This window comes from Rhinopithecus roxellana, chromosome 6, assembly GCF_007565055.1.
Source record: "Rhinopithecus roxellana isolate Shanxi Qingling chromosome 6, ASM756505v1, whole genome shotgun sequence".
NCBI classification, from domain to species: domain Eukaryota; kingdom Metazoa; phylum Chordata; class Mammalia; order Primates; family Cercopithecidae; genus Rhinopithecus; species Rhinopithecus roxellana.
In genome coordinates, this window is record NC_044554.1 from 148,622,620 (window position 1) to 148,650,051 (window position 27,432).

A 27,432-nucleotide genomic window follows, 5' to 3' on the forward strand; every position below is an offset into this window, starting at 1 on the left:
AAATCTCACTCTGTTGCCCAGGCTGGAGTGCAGTGGCAAGATCTCATCTCACTGCATCCTCGACCTCCCAGTCTCAAGTGATCCTCTCACCTCTGTCTCCCAAGTAGCTGGGACTATGCCTGGTTAGTTTTTGTATTTTTTTTATAGAGATGGGGTTTTGCCATGTTGTCCAGGGTGGTTTCGAACTCCTGAGCTCAAGCCATCCACCCACCTCAGCCTCCCAAAATGGTAGGATTACAGGCGTGAGCCACCTCACCTGACCAGAAGCACTATTTCTTTGCATAAGCAAATACAAGTACAATGAGCAAATACTCTTTTTGTGGTCTGTGTGTGAAATTTTGTTTTATTTAAGTGAGAAAGAAGTATGAATCCCATGGAATGTAAAGCCTTTTTAATCAACTTCTCTTAATTTTTAGGAACACCTTCTATTTGGGGTTTAGTCGTGTTTTTTTTTTTTTTTTTTTTTTTTTTGAGACGGAGTCTCGCTCTGTCGCCCAGGCTGGAGTGCAGTGGCCGGATCTCAGCTCACTGCAAGCTCCGCCTCCCGGGTTCACGCCATTCTCCTGCCTCAGCCTCCCGAGTAGCTGGGACTACAGGCGCCCGCCAGGTCGCCCGGCTAGTTTTTTGTATTTTTAGTAGAGACGGGGTTTCACCATGTTAGCCAGGATGGTCTTGATCTCCTGACCTCGTGATCCGCCCGTCTCGGCCTCCCAAAGTGCTGGGATTACAGGCTTGAGCCACCGCGCCCATCCTATTAGTCGTGTTTTAAATGCAGTTTTGATATGAAGAACTAAATGCTGGACCGGCTTCATTTTACTGAATGAAGACACTGACCACCTACTGTGTGCCAGATGCTGGGGTTAAGCACTGTGGATGCTGCAGTGAGCAGTGCATGATACCCTTATCATGATGGAAGTCATAATCTAGTTGGATTAAGAACATCTTGTTTTCAAGTCCTGAAATCTGAATTTTAGAGCTTCAAGAGCCTTTGAGATAGCCTATAGGCTTATCTGTTCATTAGATGATGAAATGGAGAGCCTGAAAGTTAAGAGTCTTTTCCCCCAGTCAGTAACTTTAGTAACAATGACATCTGGATATCCTCCTGCTCCCTGAAGCTTTTTGCTTTTTAATTCTATTCTCTACCACGTCCTTACATTATTATTAAATTTTTTTTTCAAGATTTCTTCCATATCTATGGTCTGCTTTTTTTTTTTTTTTTTTTTTTTTTTTTTTTTTTTTTTTTTTTTTTTTTTTTCGGAGTTAGAGTCTCACTGTGATGCCCAGGTTTTGGAGTGCAACGGTGTGATCTCAGCTTACTGCCACCTCTACCTCCTGCGCTCAAGTGATCCTCTTACCTCAGCCTCCAAGCACCACCATGCCTGGCTAGTTTCTGTATATTTTTCTTTTTACAGAGACAGAGTTTTTCCATGTTACCTACGCTGGTCTCGAACTCCTGGGCTCAAGTGGTCCACCCAGCTCTGCCTCCCAAAGTTCTGGATTACAGGCATGAGCTGCTGCACCCAGCCTATGGTCTACTTTTGATGCTCATTAAAAGAAAATGGGAAGATCAATATCTTCCCATCTTCTCACTTACCTTTTTTTCATTATTGACCCTCTTTCCTTTGCCTGGTCACATACGTGGCAGATCTGTCTGTCCTGAGAGTGTAACAGATAGTCCTAGTGTGCCACAGATCTTCTGAAGACCTGAGAAAGGAGAGCAGGGTGGAGAGACCCCTGCGCGCCTTCCAGACCAAAGCACTGGCCTGACGATAGGCTTACCCCAGGGCAAGGAAGACCTGTAGACACAGTTCTGACTTTTCAGACACCCCTAGACAGGAAAACATCCTTCGGGGGGAAAATGAGGACATGAAATCTCTCGCTGCGGTGCCTATCATTCTGCTAAGGACAGTGAAAACACAGTCTGTCATCCTTGACATTTTAATTGAAAGAAAAGCTTACATAGATTTCAACCGTAAGCAGTATGTTTATACAAGTGTAGAAAGAGGAATAATCTGTCAAGTTGGAAAACTCTTAATGCTGCAGGACTCAGTTTAGTAATTGAACAATCCAACATGAGCTCACACATCTTACCTTGTTCCATGCCTCAATAATTTTTAGTAGGAATACTTTACCTAGAGGCATATGGTTATTAAAAGGGAGGCTTGGCCTGCACAAAGTCTGGAATTATTAGCTCATGGCAACAAGCCTGCACTGGAGAAGGACTGTTGGGTCTTTGTTTTCACAACTTTACTGCAATTTGCCATATTATTTTCAGAGTCTAACTGATGTGTTGTTTGGGAAGTTTTGTTTTGTTTTGTTTTACAGGAAGAAAATGTAATTTCATGTGGATGAGTGAATTCTCACGTTAGCAGTATTACAGGATTTTACTACTTTATAGAAAGTCTAGGGAGCAGTGTGAATATCAAAGGAAATGAACTATGAATTTTTTAGCATAAAAAATCAATAATAACGTAGTTATGGGAGCCATCCAGGTGTGATGGGGGAAGCCCTATGCTGCAAGTTGAGTACAAGCCCCATTCCCATTCATGACCTATGTGACTTTGGGAAAATTTAAATGTCTCTGAATTCAGCATACTCCTGATTTAAATGGGAAGAATATGACCTAACTACCTCATTGCATTGTTTCAGGGCACATGAAGTGAGGGACAATAAAATACCTTAAAAAATAAGAAGCGTTATTTGAATGCAATAGAAAAAGTTGTATGCAAGTATAATGTATTAAATAATAATCCTAATTTCAATACACACAAAGGGAATTAGACAATGCAATTATTCCAGTGCCATGCTTACTTTAACGATATGAGCATTCTGGACAAATGATTGTTTCTTGGACCTAGCTACGTAGCTACATGCCTCAGTCTAGTCCTTTATATACCTAGTGATGGGTAGGCACAGGTCATTTTATTTACTTTTTTCAGTTTTTGTAGTTTCAAAAATTCAAGCAAGAAATGGAGAGAAAATTCTGTTGGTTTGGTAGGTGGGGGTTGGGGTAATGATTTATGGAATCTGTGTAGAACACTGTAAGCTCAAAATCATTCAGAATCCAAACATACAGAGATCGCAAATAATCCTTTCCCGTCTATACATTACTAATTAGCCTGATCAGTATTATTAGGAAATTATTAGTATAATCCCAAGGGAATCTAGTACCCTGAAAGGCTATCTTAATGAGGAAATACTTGATATTATAAAATCTGATAGGTCTCTACGAAGTGTAGAAATAACTTATCTAATAAGAACACTGAATTAAATGAAACATACCATTCCCAAACTATTTATATAGCTGAGAGTTTTCCATGGTTTCAGGAAGGATAAAAACTCATTTTAAATGTAATTACTTTTGCATCCCCATTCGCGTAAGCATTAAGTTGTTTAATTAATTTTTTTCTCTAATTTTTTAAATTTTTTTTTTAATGGGCAATCCCCTGAACCAGAATAGGTTCAGAGAGATTCCCTGATTTCTTTTTGAAAAAGAACACCTCAAAAAAATCCTAATGAACAATATTAGTTTTCGTATGTCCCACTGGAGACAGAATGTAAATGATGATAATATGTTGCCCGTTGTCCCATGAGCATGATATTGCAAACCAACATAATAAAAAAATGTTTTTAGCTGTCTTTGCTATAATACTTTTTACTTGTTCCTAACTGTCTATACTCAAAACATTCCCCTCTGGTGACTAGGAATACAAACATATGGTAAAAGGCTGTATGTGCGTATAGATGTATTGTGTACATCTATTGAGATGGATATATAGATGCATGATTAGCTATATGTTGGGGTCCTCTCAATGAATCTTTCTCATTATGGAGGTAGGAAGTTTGGATTATTTATCTTGGATTTAGAAGAACTGACCATTATTAAACATTACATACTTTGATATTCTACTATTTTCTATTCAGTAAAGTTCCCAGACAAAACATTAAGACTGGAGGATATCAACAAATTTGGTTGACTGAGCCACATCCTATACCGATCTGACTCGGTCTATCCACCTCTGAAGGAGACTTTAAGACCTAGTGAAGGCACAACCTGCCATGGTATTTTGGAGCAATTGAAACCAGCAGTCTTCTAGATCTGTAAAAGCCAAAGAACCTTCACAGGCCCTCTTAGTCCTTATTGTCAATCTATACTCCAGAGGTCCAAGAGTACATGTCAAGAAATACCCAGGGCACTTCATCTGCTTTTCCGAAAGCACTCCTCATTGTTACAAGCTGCTTCCATTAGCTTCTCTGTGTATCTCCTCACATACACATTCTACTAATAAAACTGGGTGTAATTTGTGTGCATCTGCATAACCTCTGTGGAAAGGCTTTATATTCTTTTTTTTTTTTTTTTTTTTTTTTGAGATGGAGTCTCGCTTTGTGGCCCAGGCTGGAGTGCAGTGGTGGATTCTCAGCTCAATTCTCCTGCCTCAGCCTCTCAAGTAGCTGAGATTACAGACGTGTGCCACCACGCCCAGCTAATTTTTGTGTTTTTAGTAGAGATGGTGTTTCACGATGTTGGCCAGGCTGGTCTCAAACTCTTTATATTCTTTTATATTTTCATATATACACCTTTCTAAACTGATCATAAATCTTGACTGATTAATGACTAATCCTTCTATGATGTGTGACTCTGGTGGTTAGCTCTATTTCCAAAAGAGCTCTTGGGCAAAAAGAGTGGAAAACTTTATCTTCTTTGAAATTGTAATAGGCATGTGAAGGAAGAATATGTTGGCATTCTCTCCCCCACCTCAATCTTCCACTTTTCATGGGAGTCAGAGGAACTCCGGGGAAGCAGCTCCTTCTCCTACTCTGGTTGGGGACACTAGACAGGGTTGTCTTCAGAAGCACAGGAAAGCATTGCCCTACCCAGAAACATCTCTGTCTGCAACCTTTGCCCAGCACTTAGCACGAAGGAGCCTCTCTCTCTCTTTGTCTTTCTCTCTCTCTCTCTTTCTCTCTCTCTCTCTCTCTCTCTCTCTCTCTCTCTGTGTGTGTGTGTGTGTGTGTGTGTGTTGTTCTCTCTCTCTCTTAACAGAATGCATTCATTCTGGAAGCACTAGTTTCTAGCATAACATTCGGGATAAGGTTGTTTAACATGGAAGACTCAGAGGTCCTGGGAAGTTTTTGTTTGTTTGTTTTGTTTTGTTTGTTTGTTGTTAGGTCTTTAATTTAATGATTTCACATTTATACAGCTCCCTAGAGCAAAAGCATGAGGAGATTGAGAATTTATGTGGAGAGGTCACTTGTTTGCCATTTTTAATAAACACAAATAATTCCCTTTTCCCTCAGCTCCACATTCTCTGGCTCATTAAATCAATTTAAGGCCCTTAAAATTTTTTTCTGGTAAATTGAAGCAAAAGCTCAAACTATGTACAATACTCCCCCGAGGAGTGCTTACCCAAGTCTTGTAGGTCAGGCCCAAATCAGTTTCTGTGAAACAGCCTAACACCTCACGTTATTATGAAACGAGAGGCTGGTAATTGGAGGCTAGGCTCCGGACTCGCTCTGAGAAAGGCCAGCTGTGCTGCCGCCCCGGGATCTAGCTTCTTTGGTTTGTTTTTTTCCATTCACGGTGGAGAACGATGAAAGAGTCAAAACAGATTTCTGTGGGGAATTCATGAATGAAGTTTGCTCTGCAAATCCAGAGAGTGAAAGTGTTTCCAGAGCAAAGCCAGGCAGGCTTCCAGGCAGAGGTGTGGGAGAGTGTGGCTAAAATAAATGTACGCAGATCTCAGGCTCTAAGACACTTCAGAGGGCTGAGATTTCTGAGTAAACAAAGAATTTCACCACCAAGTTCCTTTCCTAAGACGCGAGAGTTTAGGAGACTTATTGGCTTGTTTCTATTGAACATCAGTTAGATAACAGAGGTCAGGAAATGAAGTGGAATTTGATATATTAACTAGGAAGCAGCAAAGGAAGCCAGGCTTGTGTTTTATTTGTTATTATTTCCCTAATATCCTCAATTATGTGACTCTCCCATCAGTGGATCTGATCTGCTGCACATGTGACATTGTTGTCCCCGCTGTTCTGGACACTGGGGAAACAGGCCCAGGGCACCAGGAATCATGTTTGTTTTTTTTCTTTGTCCCAGGCCTGTCCCAGGCTCTCTATCTTCTCTGCTACATCTCCACAACAGACAGAGACAGCCCATGCCAGCCTCCATGCCTGGGACCCTGCCCAACCCCACAATGCCAGGATCTTCCGCCGTCTTGATGCCAGTAAGTGTCTCTATGTGTCTCACAATAGCTTGTCACTTGCACTGAGGTTTGCCACTCTTGAAAGGGCAAAGGAAACTCTGAGATCCAAGCTGATGGGAAAGAAGGCGGCTGCTTCTAAATGGAGGGTTGAGCTGTGTGCCAGTTTGCTTTGAGGGCCCAGTTGCCCATCCCCAGGCATTGTGTTGGCTTCTCCACCCTTCAGTGCTTTGCGATGAGCTATGGTCCCGTGGTGACAAGTGGGCCTGTGACACCCAGGGAATGGAATTTGTTCAGGGAGATGCTGTTTCGTGTCTATTCCGAAGTCTACAGTTTGGGTTGTATACAGGGTGTCCTTAAATTGCCAGTGAGTGGTCTAACCAGGACTCAGGGTAATAACTGTAATAATAACAATAACAACGATCATACATAATAGCTGCTAACATGCATTTATGCATATCGTGTTCTGTTGTTCTGTTAATCATGCTAGCAGTATTTATTGAGTGTTTACTGTATGCTAGTCACATTCCAAGCACTTTGTCAACACACAAAACAATTCTACAAAGAGGGTGTATTACTGTCCCCACTTTTTGAATGAGGAAAGAAAGGCAAGTAACTTGCTCAGCTGAGAAGCAGAGTGGCTGAGTTTTGAACCCTGGAATTCTGGCTCTAGAGCCCACTCTCTTAACTACTATATGATATGCACACACTCTCTCCTTTCCCTCTCACAACAAACCTGTGAGATAGGCACTGTTACTATGCCTATTTTACAGATAAGGAGACTGAGGTATAGAGAAGCTGAGTAATTTGGCTGGGTTTATAGAGCTAGTAGGTGATGGAGGTAGGACTTAAATCCAGGTACTCTGATTTCTGAGTCTCGACTCATAATCATTATCTAATGACAAACAATAAAAATAATGGATAAGGCCAGGCATGGTGGCTCATGCCTGTAATCCCAGCACTTTGGGAGGCCAAGGCAGGTAGATCACAAGGTCAGGAGATCGAGACCAGCCTGACCAACATGGTGAAACCCCATCTCTACTAAATATACAAAAATTAGCTGGGTGTGGTGGCGTGTACCTGTAGTCCCAGCTACTCAGGAGGCTGAGGCAGGAGAATCACCTGAACCCGTGATGCAGAGGTTACAGTGAGCCAACATCGCGCCCCTGCACTCTAGTCTGGGTGATAGAGTGAGACTCTGTCTCAAAAAACAAAAACAAAAAATAATAATAGATAAACATAGAAGGGAGATACCCAGTTTTCCAGAAGAAACCTTCCACTCCTTCCATGGACCTCTTCCCTGTACCTCTTCTTCATCCTCCCTGGCATTGTGCTTTGGTGAAGTTGGCTGGTGTGTTAACAGGGCCACGGGAGTTCTCAGAAGCCCTAGAGGCACTATAACAACTCAATTAAAATCCTTCTCACAACCATATTAACAACGCCTTGCAAAGCCTTTTAGCATTTTAAGAAATTGTTTCTATTGTTATTTCATTTTATTCTCACAGCAATCCTGTGGGGATGCAGTAGCAGTAATTATTAATATACTCATTTTACAGATGAAAAGCTGAAGAAGAAGTTGAAGGTAGTTGTCTAATATCACACAGCTTGTGAGTGAAGAGTTGTGGCTGGAACGCACATCTCAATTGACACTGAGTAGCTCAGATCATCCCAGGTTGAGCAATTTGCTCATTTATCTAAGTGTAAGCAGGGGAACAGCAAAGGGTCCGCAGACTCAGTCTAGAGAAATGGACTTGCCCACTCTAAATACTGAGCAGTCCAGATTAGAAACAGTCTTCGCAACATTGGGCCAGAGGACAGATCACGTTGGTTGACTTTACCTATGTTGCTATGTTGCTCTCCTTAGACCCCTCTAGGTGAAAGAAAATAGCACCATCAATGCAATTATCCCACATTTTATTCAACCCAACCAATTATGTGAAGACTTCCACCACGAGCTGTTTTCTTTTAGGCTTTAAGCTGTTCCCATCCAAAAATTATTTTTTTTTAGAACTTCCATGCATTGCCCAGAAAAATACCACTGCTGAGACTTTTTTTTTTTTTTTAATTTGGCTAAGCTGTGCACCATTCCCAGGGGCAAAGATGAGACACTTAGGCTGAAAAGACCCAGAGAAACCAGTTTCTACCACACCATTTATTCCTACAGCTTGACCTCCTGTTAGTGCTTCAGAGTAGCAGCAAAGGTTCAGCTGCATGGTCAAGAGCTCCCAAACCTGTGACATTGATGTGTACAGCTGCCATGGGAATAGGTGTCAGTTTAGAGCAGCAATGCTCACCTGGGGGGTGATTTTGTCCCCCAGGGGATATGTGGCAATATCTGGAGACTCCATTGGTTGTCACAATCAGGGTCGATGGGAAGGTAGAGGCACCTAGTGGATAGAGGCCAGGGATGCTGCTGAACATCCTGCAATGCACAAGACAGCCCCCATAACGAAGGATTATGTAGCCCAATATTCAACAGGCCTGAGACTGAGAAGCCCTGGTCTTGAGGGACATGAATGTAACAAATAAACGTTAACTTAAGATCTCTAAAAAGCATATCGTAAGAGTTCCAGGCCCTAGAAACCTAGTCCCTTTCTTTCTTATTATCATGTCACCAGTTCTTGTACTATAAATTGGGCATTTTAAACCTGGTCACAGGGGAGCCTCTTCCCCTAGAGTTTCTGCCCTGGAAGACCATGATTCCCTGGGTATAAAAGATAAGACTGTGTCTATAAGTGAGGACAAGAATCTTCACTGATTTGTAATGCCTGCTGCTGGACCACACATTTTATGAAGTCTAGGCGTGAAACAAAATGATGTATTATTTCATCCATTTGCTCCTTCATCCATTTCACAAACTTGTTGAGCACCTTTTGTGTGCCAAGTACTGTGCTGGGTGCTGAGGACAGGATGAAGAACAAGGCAGCCATTGCCCTCAAGGAGTTCACTGGGTTGTGATTTCTTATCTTGAAATTCAAATGCTTTAATAATTTGGAAGTGTGAACACACATTTATAATTACAAAACCTCACTGAACTACAGACATGCTAGCTCCTGTTTTCCAGTGTGTGCAGAAGGTGAAATCCTTTACATGGGTATTTTACCTGCAGTGCTAAATGTTGCCCGGTATTCAGCAAAGCCACTCCCATCTTCTGGGCTTTTTATTCTAATCAACTCATTAAAGTCAAGCTCCTGGTGCAGACAGAGCCTAAGTCCAAAGCACCAAATATTTATTTTGAAGAGGCTCTTGCCGACACTCTAGGTCTATAAGACAACAGTCATGAAGTTGGAAATGTAATTTTTTTAAATAGGTAAATCAGCCTGTTTAAAACTGGCATTTTGTGAATCACAGGTTAGGTAGAGACTATAACTTTTCCAAAAAGTGGGAAGCATTGCTGACTACAATTCCAGAAGCTGTGAGCAGGTACTCTTACCTCCTTATATAACTAGTAGCTTGGAAGGCTCTGGACAATTATCTGTACTCCCGGAAGATCCTTCTTTGGCAAACTGGAAGCAAAAGTTATTTTGGAATTTGATTTCCCTCTCTGAGAGGGTCACCAGTCGGAATAAGGGGTCAAATACTATTCCAGCTCTCCCATCCACCAGCCTCTGGAAGGGGAGATAAAAGTAACATGAATTTTTTAAAGCAGTGAAACTCTTGAATTCTTCATGATTTACAATTACAGTACATGAATGTACTTAATGGCCCTGAATTTAATGTACCTAATGATACTTTTAAAAGGTTAAAATGGTAATTTTATGTTATTTGTGTTTTACCACAATAAAAATAATTTTAAAAATTAGAGTAGCTGTTCAGAGATTTAGGAGGGGTGCGTGGGAATGAACATTTTATTTTACTGAATTGGCAAGGCCTCAAAAAGTTGTATGGAAATGCTTGGAAGTGTACAGAAAATTCACCTTTATTAGGTCCTCTTGAAACAGTTTCACACATCTGTACACTGCCAGATGACTAATCAGCTCATTCAGGCTAAGGTAAGGCTGATGGCTCTTAACTGTCACAGGGAGTAGCCACCAGTCAATTGAGAGAAAGCTTTTAGCTAGCACCTCTACTAACCCACAGATTTATGTCATAATTATACCCCTGCCTCTGGGGCAGACACAACAGAAATTGCAGTCATGGAATTGCAACAAGGGAAGAGACATTTAAGGGTCATTTAGTTCAATGATCCCTATCAAGCTTCACTCTCGTTCATGAGATTTCAGTCCTCCACTCTTTGAACACCTCCAATAGTAAGCAACTCCGTATTTTCCAAGACTACCTAGGCTAACTTTAAGCAGAAACCTGGTTTCTTAAAATTACCAATCATTGTTTTCATTTCCATCCGATGGCAAATGGAAACACGCTTGCATTAAAGAATCTATTCTTGTTCCCCTGAGGAAAGTCTAATTCTTTTCTGTGTGATTTTAGTATTAAGTGTACTTGATTTATTCTTATTCTTTTAAAAGTGTTAATTTCCCACCAAATGGAAAATATTATTAATCAAACACACCCTTCCTGGATGGAAGTAGACATTTTGCTGTATTTACTTCTTAATAGGAGCACCCTGGAGATTAAAATGCCAAAACTCGATTCAGGTATTTGAACGATGTTCATTTTAGACACAATGGCAGGCCAGCAGGAAGACAATGTGAGAGTGGCCATTCATGTGAAATACAAAACCCTCGGCCGCTTTCTTCACTTACCCAAAGACTTAGCCCTGCTATGAAGCCAGGCCTGAAACTGCGGCTGCATAGAGTAACAGGGTAACAAGGAAGAAGAGATGGGCTGGGCAGCACCTCAAATGCCTGGCTGGATCATAATGATTGTGTTTGGGAACCAGGGTGACAGGAAGGCCCACCACCTCTGAGAGTGTTGCTCTTATAACTAATTATTTTGATTGCCCAAAAGATTTATGTTTACTGTATAAAATTTAGAGAGAAAAAAAAGCCATAGATATCCCAAGTTAACCATTTGGTATAGTATTTATCCTTTCATAGTAGGTAAGCTTGGTGATTATATTTAGTGGAGTTACTTGAAATAGATCATTTAGTTTTCCTATAGTTTTTGTATGGATATATTATTCTTTGCATCCATAAAAATAAGCACTATCGGTGGTAGTTGGAGTATATACAAAAGTGGAAATATTTGGTAATCTTATTTGAAAGTGATCTGCCATGACAATGTAGTTCTCTTTGGCCTGGGGCACCGTGTATAGAAGCATGGCTTTGGATGATTCTTTGATGTGCTTGAGTTCAAGGCTCAGGAGGGCATTGCTTACCACACACCAAACCATAGGCCTTCTCAGGATTTCTTCAAAGAAATACTAACTGATCCATTGGACACAAAAAGTGCAGCTTTGTCTAATGACCTAGACTGCCTTTTGCAGACTTCTAATTCTTTTCTTTCCTTTCTCTTAGATGGAGAGACAAATGTCAGTGAACTCCAGCATCATGGGGATGCAAGGTCCAAATCTCAGCAACCCCTGTGCTTCTCCCCAGGTCCAGCCAATGCATTCAGAAGCCAAAATGGTAAGTAACAGTTATAATCACTCTTTCATTATTCTGTGACTTTTTCTTTTGACTTTTACTCTGACTCCAAAATCTTAGTTAAGCCAGGTAGAGGGTTCTGTCTTTGTTTTGGTGAATGAAAGGCAGTGCAGAGACTGCCTCTCTTTTTGAGGATATTTGTTACAGAGCCTTGGAGTCAGATAATCACGTAACAAGCGTTGGATTGGCATGTGGTGTTAATGAACGTTTAGGAGTTTTGGTAGATCCATACAAGTTGGGGTAGGATATACCCAAGTATGTATATGTTTGCTCAACATGTGAAATAATAAAAATCATACAAAACTACTCATTCTTCAAGGTAGTTACAGTTTCAATGCCACTCTTCCTGTCCCCATATTCATTAAGACAGAAGCTTGATGCTTAAGCACCCACAAAACATGAAAATGTTTTGTGTTTTCTGTTATATTGTCAGAAGTGACATGGATTTGAAAGGATGAGAGCTCTGATTTTCTTGCAACTCTTACTGAAAGGCGTGATTTCAGGTGAAAATCTTCAGTGATTTTTAACATATGATATATGTTTGCAGTAAGGTCAGTCTTTCCAATCACAGATAGAGTTATGCATCTATATTCTACCAAATATTAGCAAAACCAATGCAATACGTGTCTGTCTTTGCAATATGAAGTAAGCTTGGTGATTATATTTAGTGAAGTTACTTGAAATAGGTCATTTAGTTTACATATAGTTTAATTCTCATACCACAATTAATAAGGTATCACATGACTACAAAATAGACTGCAGCAAACTTTTCAGCATCTGATATTGGATAAGGATAGCTTTTGTTAGAAGTTGGAGATTAATCTGGTCTGCTGACTGGCAGCATTAGAGACTGTATCTGATGGTTGGTGTGAGGATGTTGTTGATAGTTCTGAAAGTTAGCCATCAATTCCTGTGAAGGGTGGAGTCAGACCCAGTGACTTCCTTTTCAGTGTCAGCAAGAGTTTTCTCATGCCTGCTTTGGTCACTTTCTCTTGGAAACTTCACGCATTTGACTTGCAGCTTCTTGACCCAAGGAATCAACTGAGCTCCCAGTGTTGGCTACCTTGGGCAAATAAAATCTGTGGTCAGAGAGTTCTCTTTGCTATGCCACAATCCCTGTGATGTGCCAAATGGCACCAGCATCTGCAGCAAAGCTCATTAAATCTTTTTGGAATCGGCAAATATTTTTTCAACTTGAGCCCTGCTGAGCCAAACCAAATACTTGCTGGCAGAATAAAGTTCAAACTGGCATCTGTTTTGGAGACCAAAGTAATGCCATGTATCTTTTTTCAAAAAAAAAAGAAAAGAAAAAATGAACTGTGAAGGTACTTAAGAAAAATAAATGTAAGTTCTTCATGTATATGAATAAATACTCAGGGTCTGTGTCTGAGACGTGACTCCCTGTGGTTTACTTTGGAATCTTCTTATCTGCTTCAGGGTCTGTACCTTTTGGAGGGACCTTCCAGATAGATGTTAGGTAGATTCTAAAACAATTCCAAACTGAATGTCTCTGCCAATTGATTTTCACTGGATTTTATGCTACCGCTTGACTCAAAAGTGTCCTTCTCCTCTTCTTGCTGGCAAAGAAGGAAAATGCTTCCAAAGGTGGTATAGGTTTATGCTTATTTATATGTATGAAATAAATCATATGATTTGGCAAATGAATAGTGAATAATGTCAGCTGGAAACAAAGGGAACTGGTCCGTACTTATAAAAATAGTTTTACCCCACAAATGTTTGTTGGGTTAAATTTACTGAGTAAGCACACCACAAGGCTGATTCATGTTCTAAGAAAATGAATATTTCCAGGTCCACAGCATCTGAGCTAATTAACTTTATCACAGGGTTGGGCCTTAGGGAGTACAACTATTCTCTGCTCAAGCTCCCACCTCTACCCCTGTTATTGCCAATACATCAATTTGAAGGGGAAAATGGTAGCATTGACTGCTTATGTTTGAAAGAATAGCACTGGAAAAGTGTTAAGTGAATTTGAATATGTCACTCAGCATCTCTGTTCTTATTATGCTTGTGTTTTTACTGGAGAAATCAGTTATTGCCATATACTAACCATATAGTATTTTCTAACAGCTTTGGGCTGCTCAGATGAAAAGCTTTTATGAAATACAAAGTAGTGAAGGAAAAAAAAAAACTTGCACGATTTTAATGTCAGCCAGAGCCTCCCCAGGTTTCTCTGAACTATGGGCTTTGTTGTTCTATGCCTAATTTTCTTCCTGTGTAAGACTGGAATGGATTCCAGATTTCAACTAAAACTCTTGTTTCACTATTTTCAAGGACTTTTCCAAAGGTCACACATGGACTATTGTGATGAATGCACTCTGCAGGGTGTGTTCCCAGAGCACACAAGTAACCAGAGAGCTGCAAGGGAGGTGTTGCCCACACCAAAACACTGCAGACTTATTCTCCTGGGGACAGTGCTGTCAGAGTGTCCATTTCAAGCTCCCTGTTGGCCACAGACAAAAGCCATTATCCTAAATCTCTGGCGAAAGTTGGAGGTCTTGGAAGTAGACAAAAGTTTAAGACAGGATTGCTTTAAATGCACAACTTTGTTAGAATTTTTCTGACTAGTGATTGCCCATTAGAGTGCATCTGTTTTCTTTGCCCCAAATTAGTAATTTCTATTGTGAGAGCAAAGTAAACCAAGTGCCTTTAACAAGCTCTCCAGCGCATTAATCTACGACAGCCTAGATCAAGAAGCACATGTGCAAATCTTTTGATTTAATGTCCATTAGCATCAATGTACCATAGCCACATCTGTCCAAGCTATTTTTATCATAATTCTGGCTAATTATAATTTCATTTTATGGGTTTATTTTCTGAAGAATTAAGTCAACAGACATGGCTTCACAATGCACATATTGGATTTCTTTTGGGGGTCAGAGCAGACTCAGAGCTCTGAGAGCCTTCTGTCTTTCTAACCTCTCAACATCATAGGCTCTTCCTTCTAGATTCCTGGGAGCAATGTGTGTCTTAGAAGAAAGTGGGGTCTGCTAGAAAGAATTTCACTGGATAGATACCTGGTGGACATTTTTAACATTCAAAGGGGAAAAGGAGGAAAGGAGCGGGTAGGGGAAATGCAAACCATACTGGGACATATTTCCAGTCTCTGCAACATGCAAATAATTCTGCAGTGATGTGGTTATGGTGTTCTCAGAATTATGTAGCTTTGTGTTCATTTCTATTTATGGGAATTAGACCAATTCTATTTAACTTTGAAACAAGTTATTGTTTTTACTTTAAAGAAACCAATAACGATTTGGAAGCTAAATAAGCAGTGGGGGTTGGGGGTGGAGACTTGGCCATACACCTGTCTTGTGTCTCATTATCTATGAGTTGGCTACTACTATATAGGACTGATTAAAATGATGGAGGGCTCCGACCACTCTGCCCAGATTTCACCTTAAGTTTCGACAGAGTTAGTGAAGGCTAGGGAGTGTTGATACTAGGAATGAGAATAGGAAAAAGATATGTACAGGTGTGACCTGATTTTCTCCTCAGTACAGCCCCACAACAGAGATATTGTTACTGTTTGTTTGTTTGAGGCAGGATCTCACTCTGTCACCCTGGCTGGAGTGCAGTGGCATGACTGTGGCTCACTGCAGCCTCGAATTCCTGAGCTGAAGCAATCCTTTCACCTCAGCCTCCTGAGTAGCTAGGATAACAAGTGTGCAACTAGCTAGTTTTTAAAATTTTTTTTTGTTGAGACAGGATCTCACTATTTTGGCCAGACTGGTTTCAAATTCCTAGCCTCAGGAGAGCCTCCTGCCTCAGTTTCCCAAAGTGTTGGGACTATAGGCATGAGCCGCCGTGCCTGGCCTATTGTCCCCACTTTACAGCTGAGGCAATTGAGGCTACAAACGGTTAATAAAACTGGCCCAGTGACACACCACTTAGCAAAGACTAAAGTTTCAGACTCCAATAACAAAGCTTTTTGATCACAACATTGATCCTTCCGATAAAAATATCATATGGCTACCTGATAGATGTCAGTAACCAGCAGATTAAATCATATTCTCTTGGGTTAATTTCTATTTACATAAAAATGGGAGACAAGGATTGCAAGGATAGTTTATACCTCCAAATAACCTGGAAAAGATGTAGAGTGGTTAGTAGCATTCCCCATTGGTTTAAACAGGGCTCTGTAGCCTCACTAACTGGTACGGCTTCACTGTTCTTTATCCAAACACATTCTTGTCTTGACTTTTCTTATTTTACACATGTGTGTGTCTCTCTCACTTGATTGATTGAAAGCTCCTTGAAAATATGCATCTTGCAAGCTCCTTGTACTGAGAAAGGTCCCATAAATGAGAAATGAATTTAATTGAGTTGAGTTGAGTTGAATTAAAATAATGGGAAGGAACCAACCCTAGCAATGATGATGAAGGTGGGATGAAGTGGGATAAATCCAGATGAATTCTAAGCTAAGTAATCAGCCTATCAAGAGTAGCTGACTTCATTTGATTTCTTTGAAAAATACCTAAATCTGTCATATTTTTTTTTCCTGGAGAGAAAAGCAGTATGTTTGTTCCTTTGAAAACAGAAGTTGGAATATCATTGTCCTCCTTGGAGTTGAGAGTAATCAATACTAAATGCCATTTCTTCCATTGTTTTGGACTGGCCATGCCTTATTTTGATCATTTATTGTCCATACCTCATCTATAGTTAGGTTTGCAGTTTATTGAATAGATACATAAGTACATGCGTTGATCAATCAATGAAAGATGCTAAAAGGACGAGAGAGACAAGGCATCTTAGAAATGGAGACTACTTAGTTAGAACCTTCTCCATTTCCCCCTTTTCACAAGTGAGGACACCAAGGCCCACTAAAGATTTAGGGAGATAAAGCCTTATTGTAAACACAAAACTGGACCCTGAGCTTGGGCCTTCACATTTCTACCTAGAATTGTGCTTTCTCTGTCAGCTGCACTGATACATTACTAACAGTGCTTCTGTCGGCTCGTGGTTTCCTCCACTACAGCCTGGCAGACAAGAACTAGGGAGGTATGGTTGCATATCCACTTTGTTTTGAATGTCAACCTGGGTGTGTTTGTGTTTGCCTTTCCCCTCCCTAATTATCGAGCTGGATAACTGTTTGCCTACGGTGCCCCTTGGCCACCCACTGTCCAACAGATAAATCACAGAGGAGCCTGGCTCCAGATGGAGTTGCCTGGAAAGCTTATACACATGAAAAGACAGTCTCCAGGTAACATCTCTCTGCCACTCCTGAAAAATGCAGTTCTTCGATTTGCCTATTTGCTTTAATCATCCCCAGCATCACTTCCTAAAAGTCCAGGATTAAAAAACTATGAATGAATAGGCTGTCTGCTTCTCAGAAGCTCTGTGACCAGGAAGGAAGTGCTATTGACTTTAAAGAAGCTCTCATCAACTTTTGAATCATGCCAGCAGCCATGTGACCCTGTAGCCTGTGATCAAAACATGAAGATGATGGAGTGAAGTAAGATGACCACGTTTCTCAGAATCCTCCTCCTTCATTGCTGTGAAAACCACTGTCCACCATGTAGATGAATAGGAATCACATAAGATTCCATGACAACAGCTGCAACAATAACAATCTATACTGTCACTCGTATGTATGCTGTGTCTCACTTTAAAAGTAATTTTCCGCCGGGCACGGTGGCTCAAGCCTGTAATCCCAGCACTTTGGGAGGCTGAGACGGGCGGATCACGAGGTCAGGAGATCGAGACCATCCTGGCTAACACGGTGAAACCCCGTCTCTACTAAAAAAATACAAAAAAACTAGCCGGGTGAGGTGGCAGGCGCCTGCAGTCCCAGCTACTCGGGAGGCTGAGGCAGGAGAATGGTGTGAACCCAGGAGGCGGAGCTTGCAGTGAGCTGAGATCCGGCCACTGCACTCCAGCCTGGGCGACAGAGCAAGACTCCGTCTCAAAAAAAAAAAAAAAAAAAAAAGTAATTTTCCTTCTGAAAACACCATGGTAGAAAGTAGTTATTGCCAGCCTGAATCAAGCACTTATGTATGTAGTAGGAGCTATGTTAAGCATCTTGCAATATCTTCTCAATTTTTAGAACAATTTGATGAGGTAGATATTCTTTTTTCTTTGTTATTTTTTGAGACATCCTGCTCCATCACCCAGACTAAAGTGTAGTGGAGGGACCATGGCTCACTGCAGCCTCAAACTTCCAGGCTCAAGTAATCCTCCCATGTACTAGGTAGTGCAGCTAGTAACTAGGATTGCAGGTGCACCACCACACCCAGATAATTTTTTTTTTTTTATACAGTCTCCCTATGTTGCTTAGGCTCATCTTGGAACTCCTGGGTTCAAGCAATCCTCGCGCTTCAACCTCCCAAAGTGCTAGGATTACAGGCATGAGCCACCACACTTGGCCCAGATACTGTCCTTAATCTTATTTTATGAGTGAATAAACTGAGAGGTTGGGTGTGTTGTAGAACACGTAGTTGGTAAAATATGGTCTGGGATGTGAACCCAAGCACTGGGCGCCTGGTTCTAGCCCTTAATTGTAATGTTTAGCCAGCAGTAGGGATTATTATCCTATGAGTTTACATTAGTAAAGCACTTTACAAATTGCAAAGTGCTTCCATGTACATCATATTGTTGGGGCTTCATAGCAACCCTGTAGGATCAACAGGGAAAATTACTATGCTTGTTTTATAGACACAGAGAGGTTAAGTGACTTTTCCAGGATCACTCAGTGGCATAACCAGAACCTGAGCCCAGGTCTTCTTTGATTTCTGTCCTGTTTCTATTATATCATGCTAGCCCTGGCGTTCCCATGGTAACTTATTCTGAATAAAAGCGTGCCTTTGTAAAAATAAAGCTCAGTGGCATAAAGTAAGATTAGGCTCAAATTAGTAGCTCAGGCCCCATCACCTCTTTGCTTATGCCCATTAAACTCTCTAGACCTCATCAACTAAATATTGGAGAGGAGTCTTCTCTATATTTCTGTCTGACCGAGACAAGTGCTGAATCTGAGTTTAGCTATTGTTATTAAAGAATTAAAAGCAATAGCATTTTGAGACTAACACTTTGAGAGCTAACAGAAGCCCCATCTCCTTTCTGCTGGCTGGAAGTATGACCTTTTATATGCCATTGCCACTTTGCCCATTTAAACTGTAGAAAGTTTAATTTGGGAATACATCATGTCATCTTAAAAATAAAATGTAAATGATTAGATTATGAGACCATTGATAAGAGAAGGGCTAGCAACCATCTGTTTGTATTTATACAGAAAAGAGGAAGTTCTTACAGAGTCTGTATTCCATGACCTGATCAGAACTCCAAATGCACGAGAATATACATTTGATTATGTCTCTGGAAAACAAGAATTGAGAGATGATTAATTGCCTATGAATCACCAAATTCCAAAACAGGAAGGGAGTTCAGGAATTCTTTTGGCAAAATCCTTTCTTTTGAGAAAAAAAGGCCTGAAGTTCAAGTTAATAACCTGTCTAAGGTCACAAAGCTAATGAGTGGAAGAAGGAGAATTAGAACCCAGGTTCCTGATTTTCAAGTTTGTTGAACTTCCCTCTGTATATACTATCAGGGTTTGATGGGGAAAGTCATCTGCTGGTTGCTGTGAGAGTGACCTTTCTAAGGTGATAGCTTATGAAGCATTTTCTGCAATTTGGTTATTGAAGTGAAGTACACAGGGGTGAAAGAGGCCGATCAGCTTTTCCCTTCTGTGTCAACTGGGAATTGAAGCTGATCATCAAATCGCTCAAAGGAATGGGCTCAATTCCCTATGATTTTTCCAGAGACTTGGTGGTCTTGACTTGGCTTATTTGCCAGCCAGAGTATGAATACAAGCTGAGGATTTCATCCCTTGGCACCCAGTACAAAATGCTTTGGTTTTGCTTGCCACCAACCCAAATCCCCGTGTTGTCTCGCTGTTTTCATTGAGCCTGCATGGATCTTACTCACGTTCTAGAGCTCCATGTCATGCTGGGTGTGGAGTGGTGAATGAATCCACGGCTCACACAAGCACAGAGGGGTTTCGAAATGCCCCTTTCCATCCCATCTTTTCTCTGGGCCCTACCTTCTCCACCCTCACAACTGGCTCCTCGTACACACATTCAGACAGATATTCTCCTAGGACTCATTGTCTTTTCAGTTTTATTTCTTTCTCTTTCTGCCAGTATCCACCCTGTTTTGGTAACCACGGCAACTGGTGAAATACAATCCCAATATTTGCTAGCTGCCTGTCACCCAGCCCAGCACGCGCATTGCTGGGTCTTGTTTTTATGTTTGTTTAATGTTCCTGAGCCTGAACTCAGACGCATCTGGGCAAAAAGGAAACTGCATATGGTTTGGGTCAGAACACCCGCTTTCAGGCAAAGTTCTCAGGCGCCTCTTTCTTGTGTATTTGTGGACGTGTGAGCACGCGTGTGTCCCTGTCTGCTTTGGAACATTGTGCAAATAAGTTCAGCTGTGTCAGAAAAGCCAGAAAAAAAAAAAAAAGGAAATTTAACAATCTTGTTACAGGGAAGTTCTGCTTTGCAGAGATGTATTTTGGTCATTTTCTTGGAATGTATGTAGCTTACACTTCCAAGATTTTTGCCAGCACAGCTAATAATGAAAGTTTGCTTTGCACTTTGGGATGATGACTCTGTCTTGCTTTGTTTTTGTTGTTGTTGTTGTTGTTGTTTGTTTGTTTTTGTGGGAAGCACAGGAAATTTGTGCCTTGCAAGGGATGGAAGGTGGGGCATTCCGGTAGACAGAGGAGGCAAAGTTTTCCTAAAGGTTTAGGGTTTTTTTGTTGTTGTTGTTAAAACCCAAGAATCCAATCTTGAAGTTTAAACTATAAAGAGTGTGTCTTCCCTTTTGATATTCTTTTAAAATTGTCTTTTTATCACTTGTTTGAGAAGCCGGATTGTACTGAATGATTATTGTATTGCCATAGTATGACTAAGATGAACCATTAACTTCCTAGGATACTTAGGTCCCAGACAATAAAGGCATGTCTCAGTTATTTTTATTTCAAAACTATATACACAGTCCCCAGGACAGAAGTGTTCAAGGAGGATGAGATTTTAATCCAACTGCGGCCTTGTATTCCAGAGATTAAAAGTGCTACCAGAGAGCCAAGTCTGTAACCTTGCTTTCAATATAGAGCCAGGATCTGAGGTGTAAGGAGCACACTTGGGCAGAATTTCAGAGCTGCTAAAGTGTTTCACATGTACCCTTTCCTGGAACTTCCTTCTCCCTTTTGGCACCTTGCATAGGAACGTGCCACACCCATGTTTCCATGGTACCTGAGCCTCAGTTTGGTCCAGTGTTCCTGCCAGCCCCTTCTCCTCCACTCATCTCTGCACACCATGATCTCGCTCCAGGAGCCCCTCTCAGGAGCTCAGCATTTTCCTGAGGGCTTCTTGCTGCCTTTGGCTGCCCTGCCTACACTTGCATACAATCCCTGTTTGCTGCTGCAAACTCCACTCCTTTTGTCAAGACTCAGCTCAAAGACACCTTTCCTGTGAAGTCTTCTTGCCTTCCCTAGGTGGGCAGGAGCCATGCCTTCTTCTAGGACAGACTTCACTTGCACTGTTTGTCTCTTCCTCATGGAGCTTTACTGTGTTGTCATTGTCCAAAGGACCTGCCTCACCGCCAGCCTGCAAATTCCATGAGAGCTGGGGCCAGTTTGATTCAGCTCCATGTCCCCAGTTTGCCATCTCTCCTGTACTTGCTAGGTGCCCAGTAAAGGTTTGCTGATAGGAAGAAGGAAGAAAAGTCTGATAAACTAATTGAGGTGGTGTTACTGTGATTTAATATGTCATCCCACACTGTGGGCTACTATTTTTTTTAAGTTCCAGAGAGAAGATAAGACTTAAATCATAATTTAATTCTACCATTTAATCATAATGGTAGAATTCAAGGACCCATAATAAGCAGGTGGGAGAGAGACACTGAACAGGTGTGAATTCTACCCCAAATTCCCCAGATTTCTACATTGGTACCTGGGGGCTCTGCCAGCCACAGTCAAGTACAGCTCTGCAGAGAAGCCCTGTACGAGGCCTCTTGACCCCTGGTGTGGTACCATCTGAAGGTGTGGTGGCCTTATATCAAATGCTTTAGCACTTTAGTGCTGAAATCCCCTTGCTGCAGGCCCGAGACTTCAGTACTTTAAACACACACACACACACACACACGCAGGTTAATGGATTCCAATGTCGTTTTGGTCCAAACATATAGGTGTAAACTAAACTTTTTGCCTTTAATACATAGAGGCAAAGGAATGTGTTAAAATGAAAATTTCCTTTGCCTTTTTTCTCTGTTCATATATGTAATACATCAAAATTGGGTTCATACTAAATATAGTTTATATCATGTTTTTAAAAATTTTACGAGTATTTTTTCCTATCAAGTGTCTTTTGAAAACATTTTAATAATTTTCTAATTTGTGTTATGGAATATCACTTAAAAATTTAACTATTTCCTTATTTCTATTTCTGGATATTTGAATTTTCTCTACTAAAAATAGTCCTTTGATTATAAAAATTAGAAAGACAAAATCTGAAACTAATTACATCTTTACTTAGTTGCTTAGGATAGATTTTCAGAATTAGGATTAACAGGTCGAAGGGAATAAACATTATAACCCTTCCAAATTTCTTAAAATTTATACTAAATTTTATTTATTTCTATAATATAGGAGGATTTTCATCTTAGAGCATTTTCAGAGATATTTAACATTATTTTAACAAGACTTTACCAATTTTTGTTTGCATTTCTTACATTATAGGTAATGTTGAACATCGTCTTAAATATTTTTTGGCCGCTTGATATTATTCTTTGATGAATTTCTGTACTTTAAGGTAAAGGTGGTTTTTCTTCCTTGTGGTCCAGGGAACTAGTAATAGAGTAGATTGTCCTTCCTCTGCTGCATTTTGAAAATTCTTATTCATTAGCCAGCTTCACCACCTTACTTTACAAATTATACTTTCATTCTCTAAGACTAAATGAATAATTTAAAAAATACACGTAATCTTTTGTGGATTTTTTGTTTGTTTTGTATTACTTTTTTTTTGTTTGGGAGCAGTGTTTAGAGGTTTGTTTTTATTCTAATCTTAAGCTTTCTGATTTTTATAGTTATACAACTTATGTGATACAAAAATATTGGCTTCTCTAGGAGTATTACTGTGGCTCTTCCACATTTTCTGTGTTTATTTAACCAAGCCTTTGATTATTTAAATATGTGCTTAAGTATCTGAAATAAATCAGAGATGTGTTTATGTCATTCACAATGTTCTGAGGTAGGATTACATGGATCCTGCTCTTATCCCATTTATGACAAATCAATCTCTGGCCATTTTTATTTCCTTGATCACTATGTAAGTATATAGATTTATGTTAGTTACACTTTATCATTATCATTGGATGGGTAAGTGTTACTGACTCCAATCTCAAGCAAGAAAGTTAAACAGAAAATATAAGGAGTGTAAGTGTTATTAATGGAGTATTATTTTAAAGTTGAGTGAGTCCTCTGTTAACCAGGTTGTAACCTCCTTACTAGTGTCCAGGCTCCCTGAAAGGGAGGGATCTGAACACCTGGCATATAGTTGCTAGAAAATATCTATTTATCAAATGAATAAATATGAATAATTAATTATATAACAGTATTAAACATGCACTGAGTGGCAATCATGGGCCATGTTACTATGTGCTTCCTCTGTCTCTCTCTCTTTTTTTAATGGGATCTTTTTCTGTTATCCCTGCTGGAGTGCAGTGATCCAAACATAGCTCACTGCTGCCTCAAATTATTGGGTTCAAGGGCTTCTCCCACCTCAGTTTCCCAAGTAGCTGGGACTACAGGCAGATGCCACCATGCCCAGCTATTTTTAAATTTTTTACAGAGACAGGGTCTTGCTATGTTGACCAGCCTCAAACTCCTGGTCTCAAGTGATCCTCACATCTGGGCCTCCCAAAGCTCTGGGATTACAGGCATAAGCCCCCACACCTGGCCCTGTGTGCTTGCTATGTGGTAAGGAGTCAGCGAGGAACTACACACAAAGCACGTTGTGTTGTTTTTTGTTTGTTTTGTTTCATTTTGAGACAGAGTTTCGCTCTCGTTGCCCAGGCTGGAGTGCAATGGCGTGATCTCGGCTCACTGCAAACTCCACCTTCCAGGTTCAAGCATTTCTCCTGTCTCAGCCTCCCGAGGAGCTGGCATCACAGGCATGCGCCACCACGCTCGGTTAATTTTGTATTTTTAGTAGAGATGGGTTTTCTTTCTCCATGTTGGTCAGGCTGGTCTCGGACTCCTGACCTCAGGTGATCCGCCCGCCTTGGCCTCCCAAAGTGGTGGGATTACAGGCGTGAGCCAGTGCGCCTGGTCCCACACAAAGCACTTTGTGCACTTATGTCTATTATCTTCTTTAATTATCCCACTGTCCTATGAGGTAGGTGTCCTCATTTTTGTAGACAAATGAACTGATGTACAGGGGACAGCGCCCAGGATCATTTAGCCAGCAAATGGCCAACCAAGGATTTGAACCCAGCTCTGGTTTCAAAGCTCACATTCTTAGTAACCCTAGAGGACTAGCTGACCCTTCCATGCTGTCTTTGCTTTGGTTACCTTAAAGCAACGTGGTGACTGGATTTCAGGAGGTGTGGACGCATGGAAGCAGTGACCATTAGCCAGCAAGTATTTATTATCTGTGTCAACTGTGTACTTAGACGCTCTCTCTCTCTCTCTCTCTCTCTCTCTCCCCCTCTCTCTATTTTTTTAACAGTAGGCCCCTGATGTTCCTCGGTGGGTTTTTGCTGGCCATGTTATGAATCCCTAGACCCATGCATGGAGCACATCATTTCCCTGCACCCAGGGCAACAAGTGGGGAACACAACCACATTGTAATCCTGACCCCAGATGGAGGGCCAGGCTCATCATCCTGTTCCCACCCAGAGCTGTGGAGCAAATGCAGCTCAAATCTATACCCCAGCAAATCACTATAGGTCATGGAATTTGGGGGGTATTTTTAAATATTTGAAATCTCGAGTGTTAAATTGGAAAATACCAAGTCTCTGTATCATTAACAATAATGTTAATAATGACCACTAGCTCGTATTTTAAGAACTAGGAAACATATTCATAACTTTCACATAGACAGTAGGCTACCTTTTCAGGGAAACCACAGCTCTCGACTGGAATTAAGAATAAAATGTTTTGTTGTTGTTGTTGTTCTTTTTAAGAAGCAAAGTGAAGCATTGATTGAAAACAAAAACAAGGAATCAGACTACCTAGCTTCAGATCTAGCTGCACCTCCTGGTTTCTTCACCCCTCTGTTCCTCATTTCCCCATTGACAAAATGGGGATAATTTTTAAAGATTAAATGAGGTAACAGAAATCATTTAGCACATACTAATTTCTCTCTCTCTCTCTCTCTGTATGTATATATATGTATATATATAGAAATACTTTTAACTCCTGTTTCAAAGGATACTTCTGTTTCTTTTACTGGTTTAATTCATATGGTTTAAAACATACTTGTTCAAGGTGCATAGTCTCAGAAAGGAGAAAACTGAGACTAAGAGAGATTAAGTAACTTACTTTAGATCATTCAGCAAAGATATGGTAAAAGTCAGTTCTAGCGCTCAACTCCTAGCTTTGATTAATGGACTTAGTTACCATGTCCTTTGTAGAGACTTGGATAGAGAAACTCATGGGAGTTATACAGCTGTTACATTGAATTTACCAATTAATTAATTGAAATACGAAAAAGTAAATGTGACTTTTAAGATTTTTTACAAATAGTTCAAAATTTATTTTAGAAAACAGCTCAGTGCAGTATATTTTCAAAATTTAAACACATGTTATTGTTTTATAGTTTGTTAGTTCACAAGCTTATAGGTACAAAAACACTTTATAACATTAAACTTTTTAATGTTAAAATATTAGGGCTAAAATTGCACAAAGACTAAAGGCTCACCAAGAAATATATATTAAATTCCGTCACCTCAAATAGATTTTTACTATGTCTGTGCAAATTACTTTGAATTATCCAAATATTTGGAATACGTCTAGCCCTGAGACTTAATTATCTAGGTACCCTAAAATGACATGAATTGTGCCATGCCAACTTTTGCCATTATTTTTTCCTAAACACCTAGGATCATTTTTGATTTGCATAACAGTTTCCCTTAGGCTTTGCAAGTGTACTTGGAATAAATGCTAGCAAAGGAGCAAGAACTCCCCAGGCCCCTGGATGGAGGTGGTTGGGTCTCCGAGACATGGTTCGGTAGGCTTTTTGCCAACACACCCTCTGGAACAACCATACCCGTGATCACAGAGTGTAAAAAACCTGATTATTTTCAAATCTGATGAATGAGTTCAGCTGTTCGGTAGGCCAGTATGGGGTATGTGAGAACATGGGATCACAGCAAAAACCATGTTTATCTCACTCCATCATTGCAGTGAACTTTATCTCCTGGGAATTTTCTTAAAGGGCAAGTCTGGACAAAGTCATGGCTTAATGACCAGAGAGTCTACAAGCAAGTTGTTCCTGTGTTCCAGTGAAGCAGAAGACAGGGCCTGAGCTTGTTAGGAAAGATAAGCTAAAGAACTGCATATGCTCCTTAGACAAAGATAATTTGTCACATCACCACCATTCATCTCTTAGTTCCCAGCTCACTGTTCCAACAGGTCTGTTTTGCAGATTTCTTATATATAAAAAAATGTCTCTAGCTGTCCACCGAGCAATCAGTTCATTCATTCATCCTTTAGCTCCAAAAATATTTATTGAGCACTTTTTAATTACCAGTATTACACTTAGTTCTCAGAGATACAATGGTAAATAAGCTATAACTTAAGACTCAAGAACTTACAGTCCAATGAAAAAATCAGGTAAATAAATAGAAAACTAAGTATGTTGTGATAAATATTATGATAAAGTCAAGTACAAGGTAAGCACCTAATATGCCTTCATACTGATGGCTGGGAGGTGTCTAGAGTGGTTCTTCAGCAAGACTTCTGAGATGAGTCAAGTTCCTGTGCTCTTCAATACAGTAGCCTAGTGGCTACATGTGTCTAGGTAAGTTTTAAATACATGAAGATAAAATAAAATGTAAAAATCCGTGAGTTCCACTATCCACATTTCAAGTGCTCAATAACTACATGAGGTCAGCAGCTATCATATGGGCCCGCACAGATAAGGAACATTTCCACTATGTCTATTCAATAGCGTTGGTCTCAGCAGATCTCAAAGGTGAGAGGGGAGGAGTTTTGGAGGGAGAGTACAAAGAGTGAGCTGAAACCTGGAGATGCTAGGGGAAAACGCATTAAATAACTGTTTTAAAATAACAAGTTATTTTTAAAAACGTATGTATTTATTTATTCAAGAAGCATTTATTATTTGTGCTAACAAGCTGTGGGTTTTGCAAAGATGCTTAAACACAGTCCCAGTCTCTAAAGAACTTACATTTTCATGGGCAACATAGGGGTCATAAATTACCACCAAAAATGCATATTTGAGTATAGAGAACAGACTGGTTAGTTCAAGTGTGAAGCAGTGAGTGGGGAAAAGAAGAATTTGGAGGGAGGCTCAGGCTAGGCTTCATTCTTCCTGAAGCTGTTGTTTATGACCTGGGTCTTGATGAGCTGTAAGGATTCAGAGAGGGCAGTGGCATTAAATTCCTTACCTTGGTTAAAAAAAGAAACATTCAAGTTTCACAAAGTT

General features: G+C 40.4%; 1 protein-coding gene across 2 annotated transcripts in view; it reads left to right on the forward strand.

Moving 5' to 3' along the window:
* The window catches only part of CREB5 (cAMP responsive element binding protein 5), a 417,388-nt gene that overhangs the window by 304,628 nt on the left and 85,328 nt on the right, over positions 1 to 27,432 (forward strand). For both annotated transcript variants that reach the window (XM_010388326.2, XM_010388328.2), the window contains 2 exons: positions 6,101 to 6,227; positions 11,621 to 11,731. In XM_010388326.2, coding sequence (XP_010386628.1) covers positions 6,101 to 6,227; positions 11,621 to 11,731 — 238 coding nt within the window. The remainder of the gene's footprint in view (positions 1 to 6,100; positions 6,228 to 11,620; positions 11,732 to 27,432) is intronic.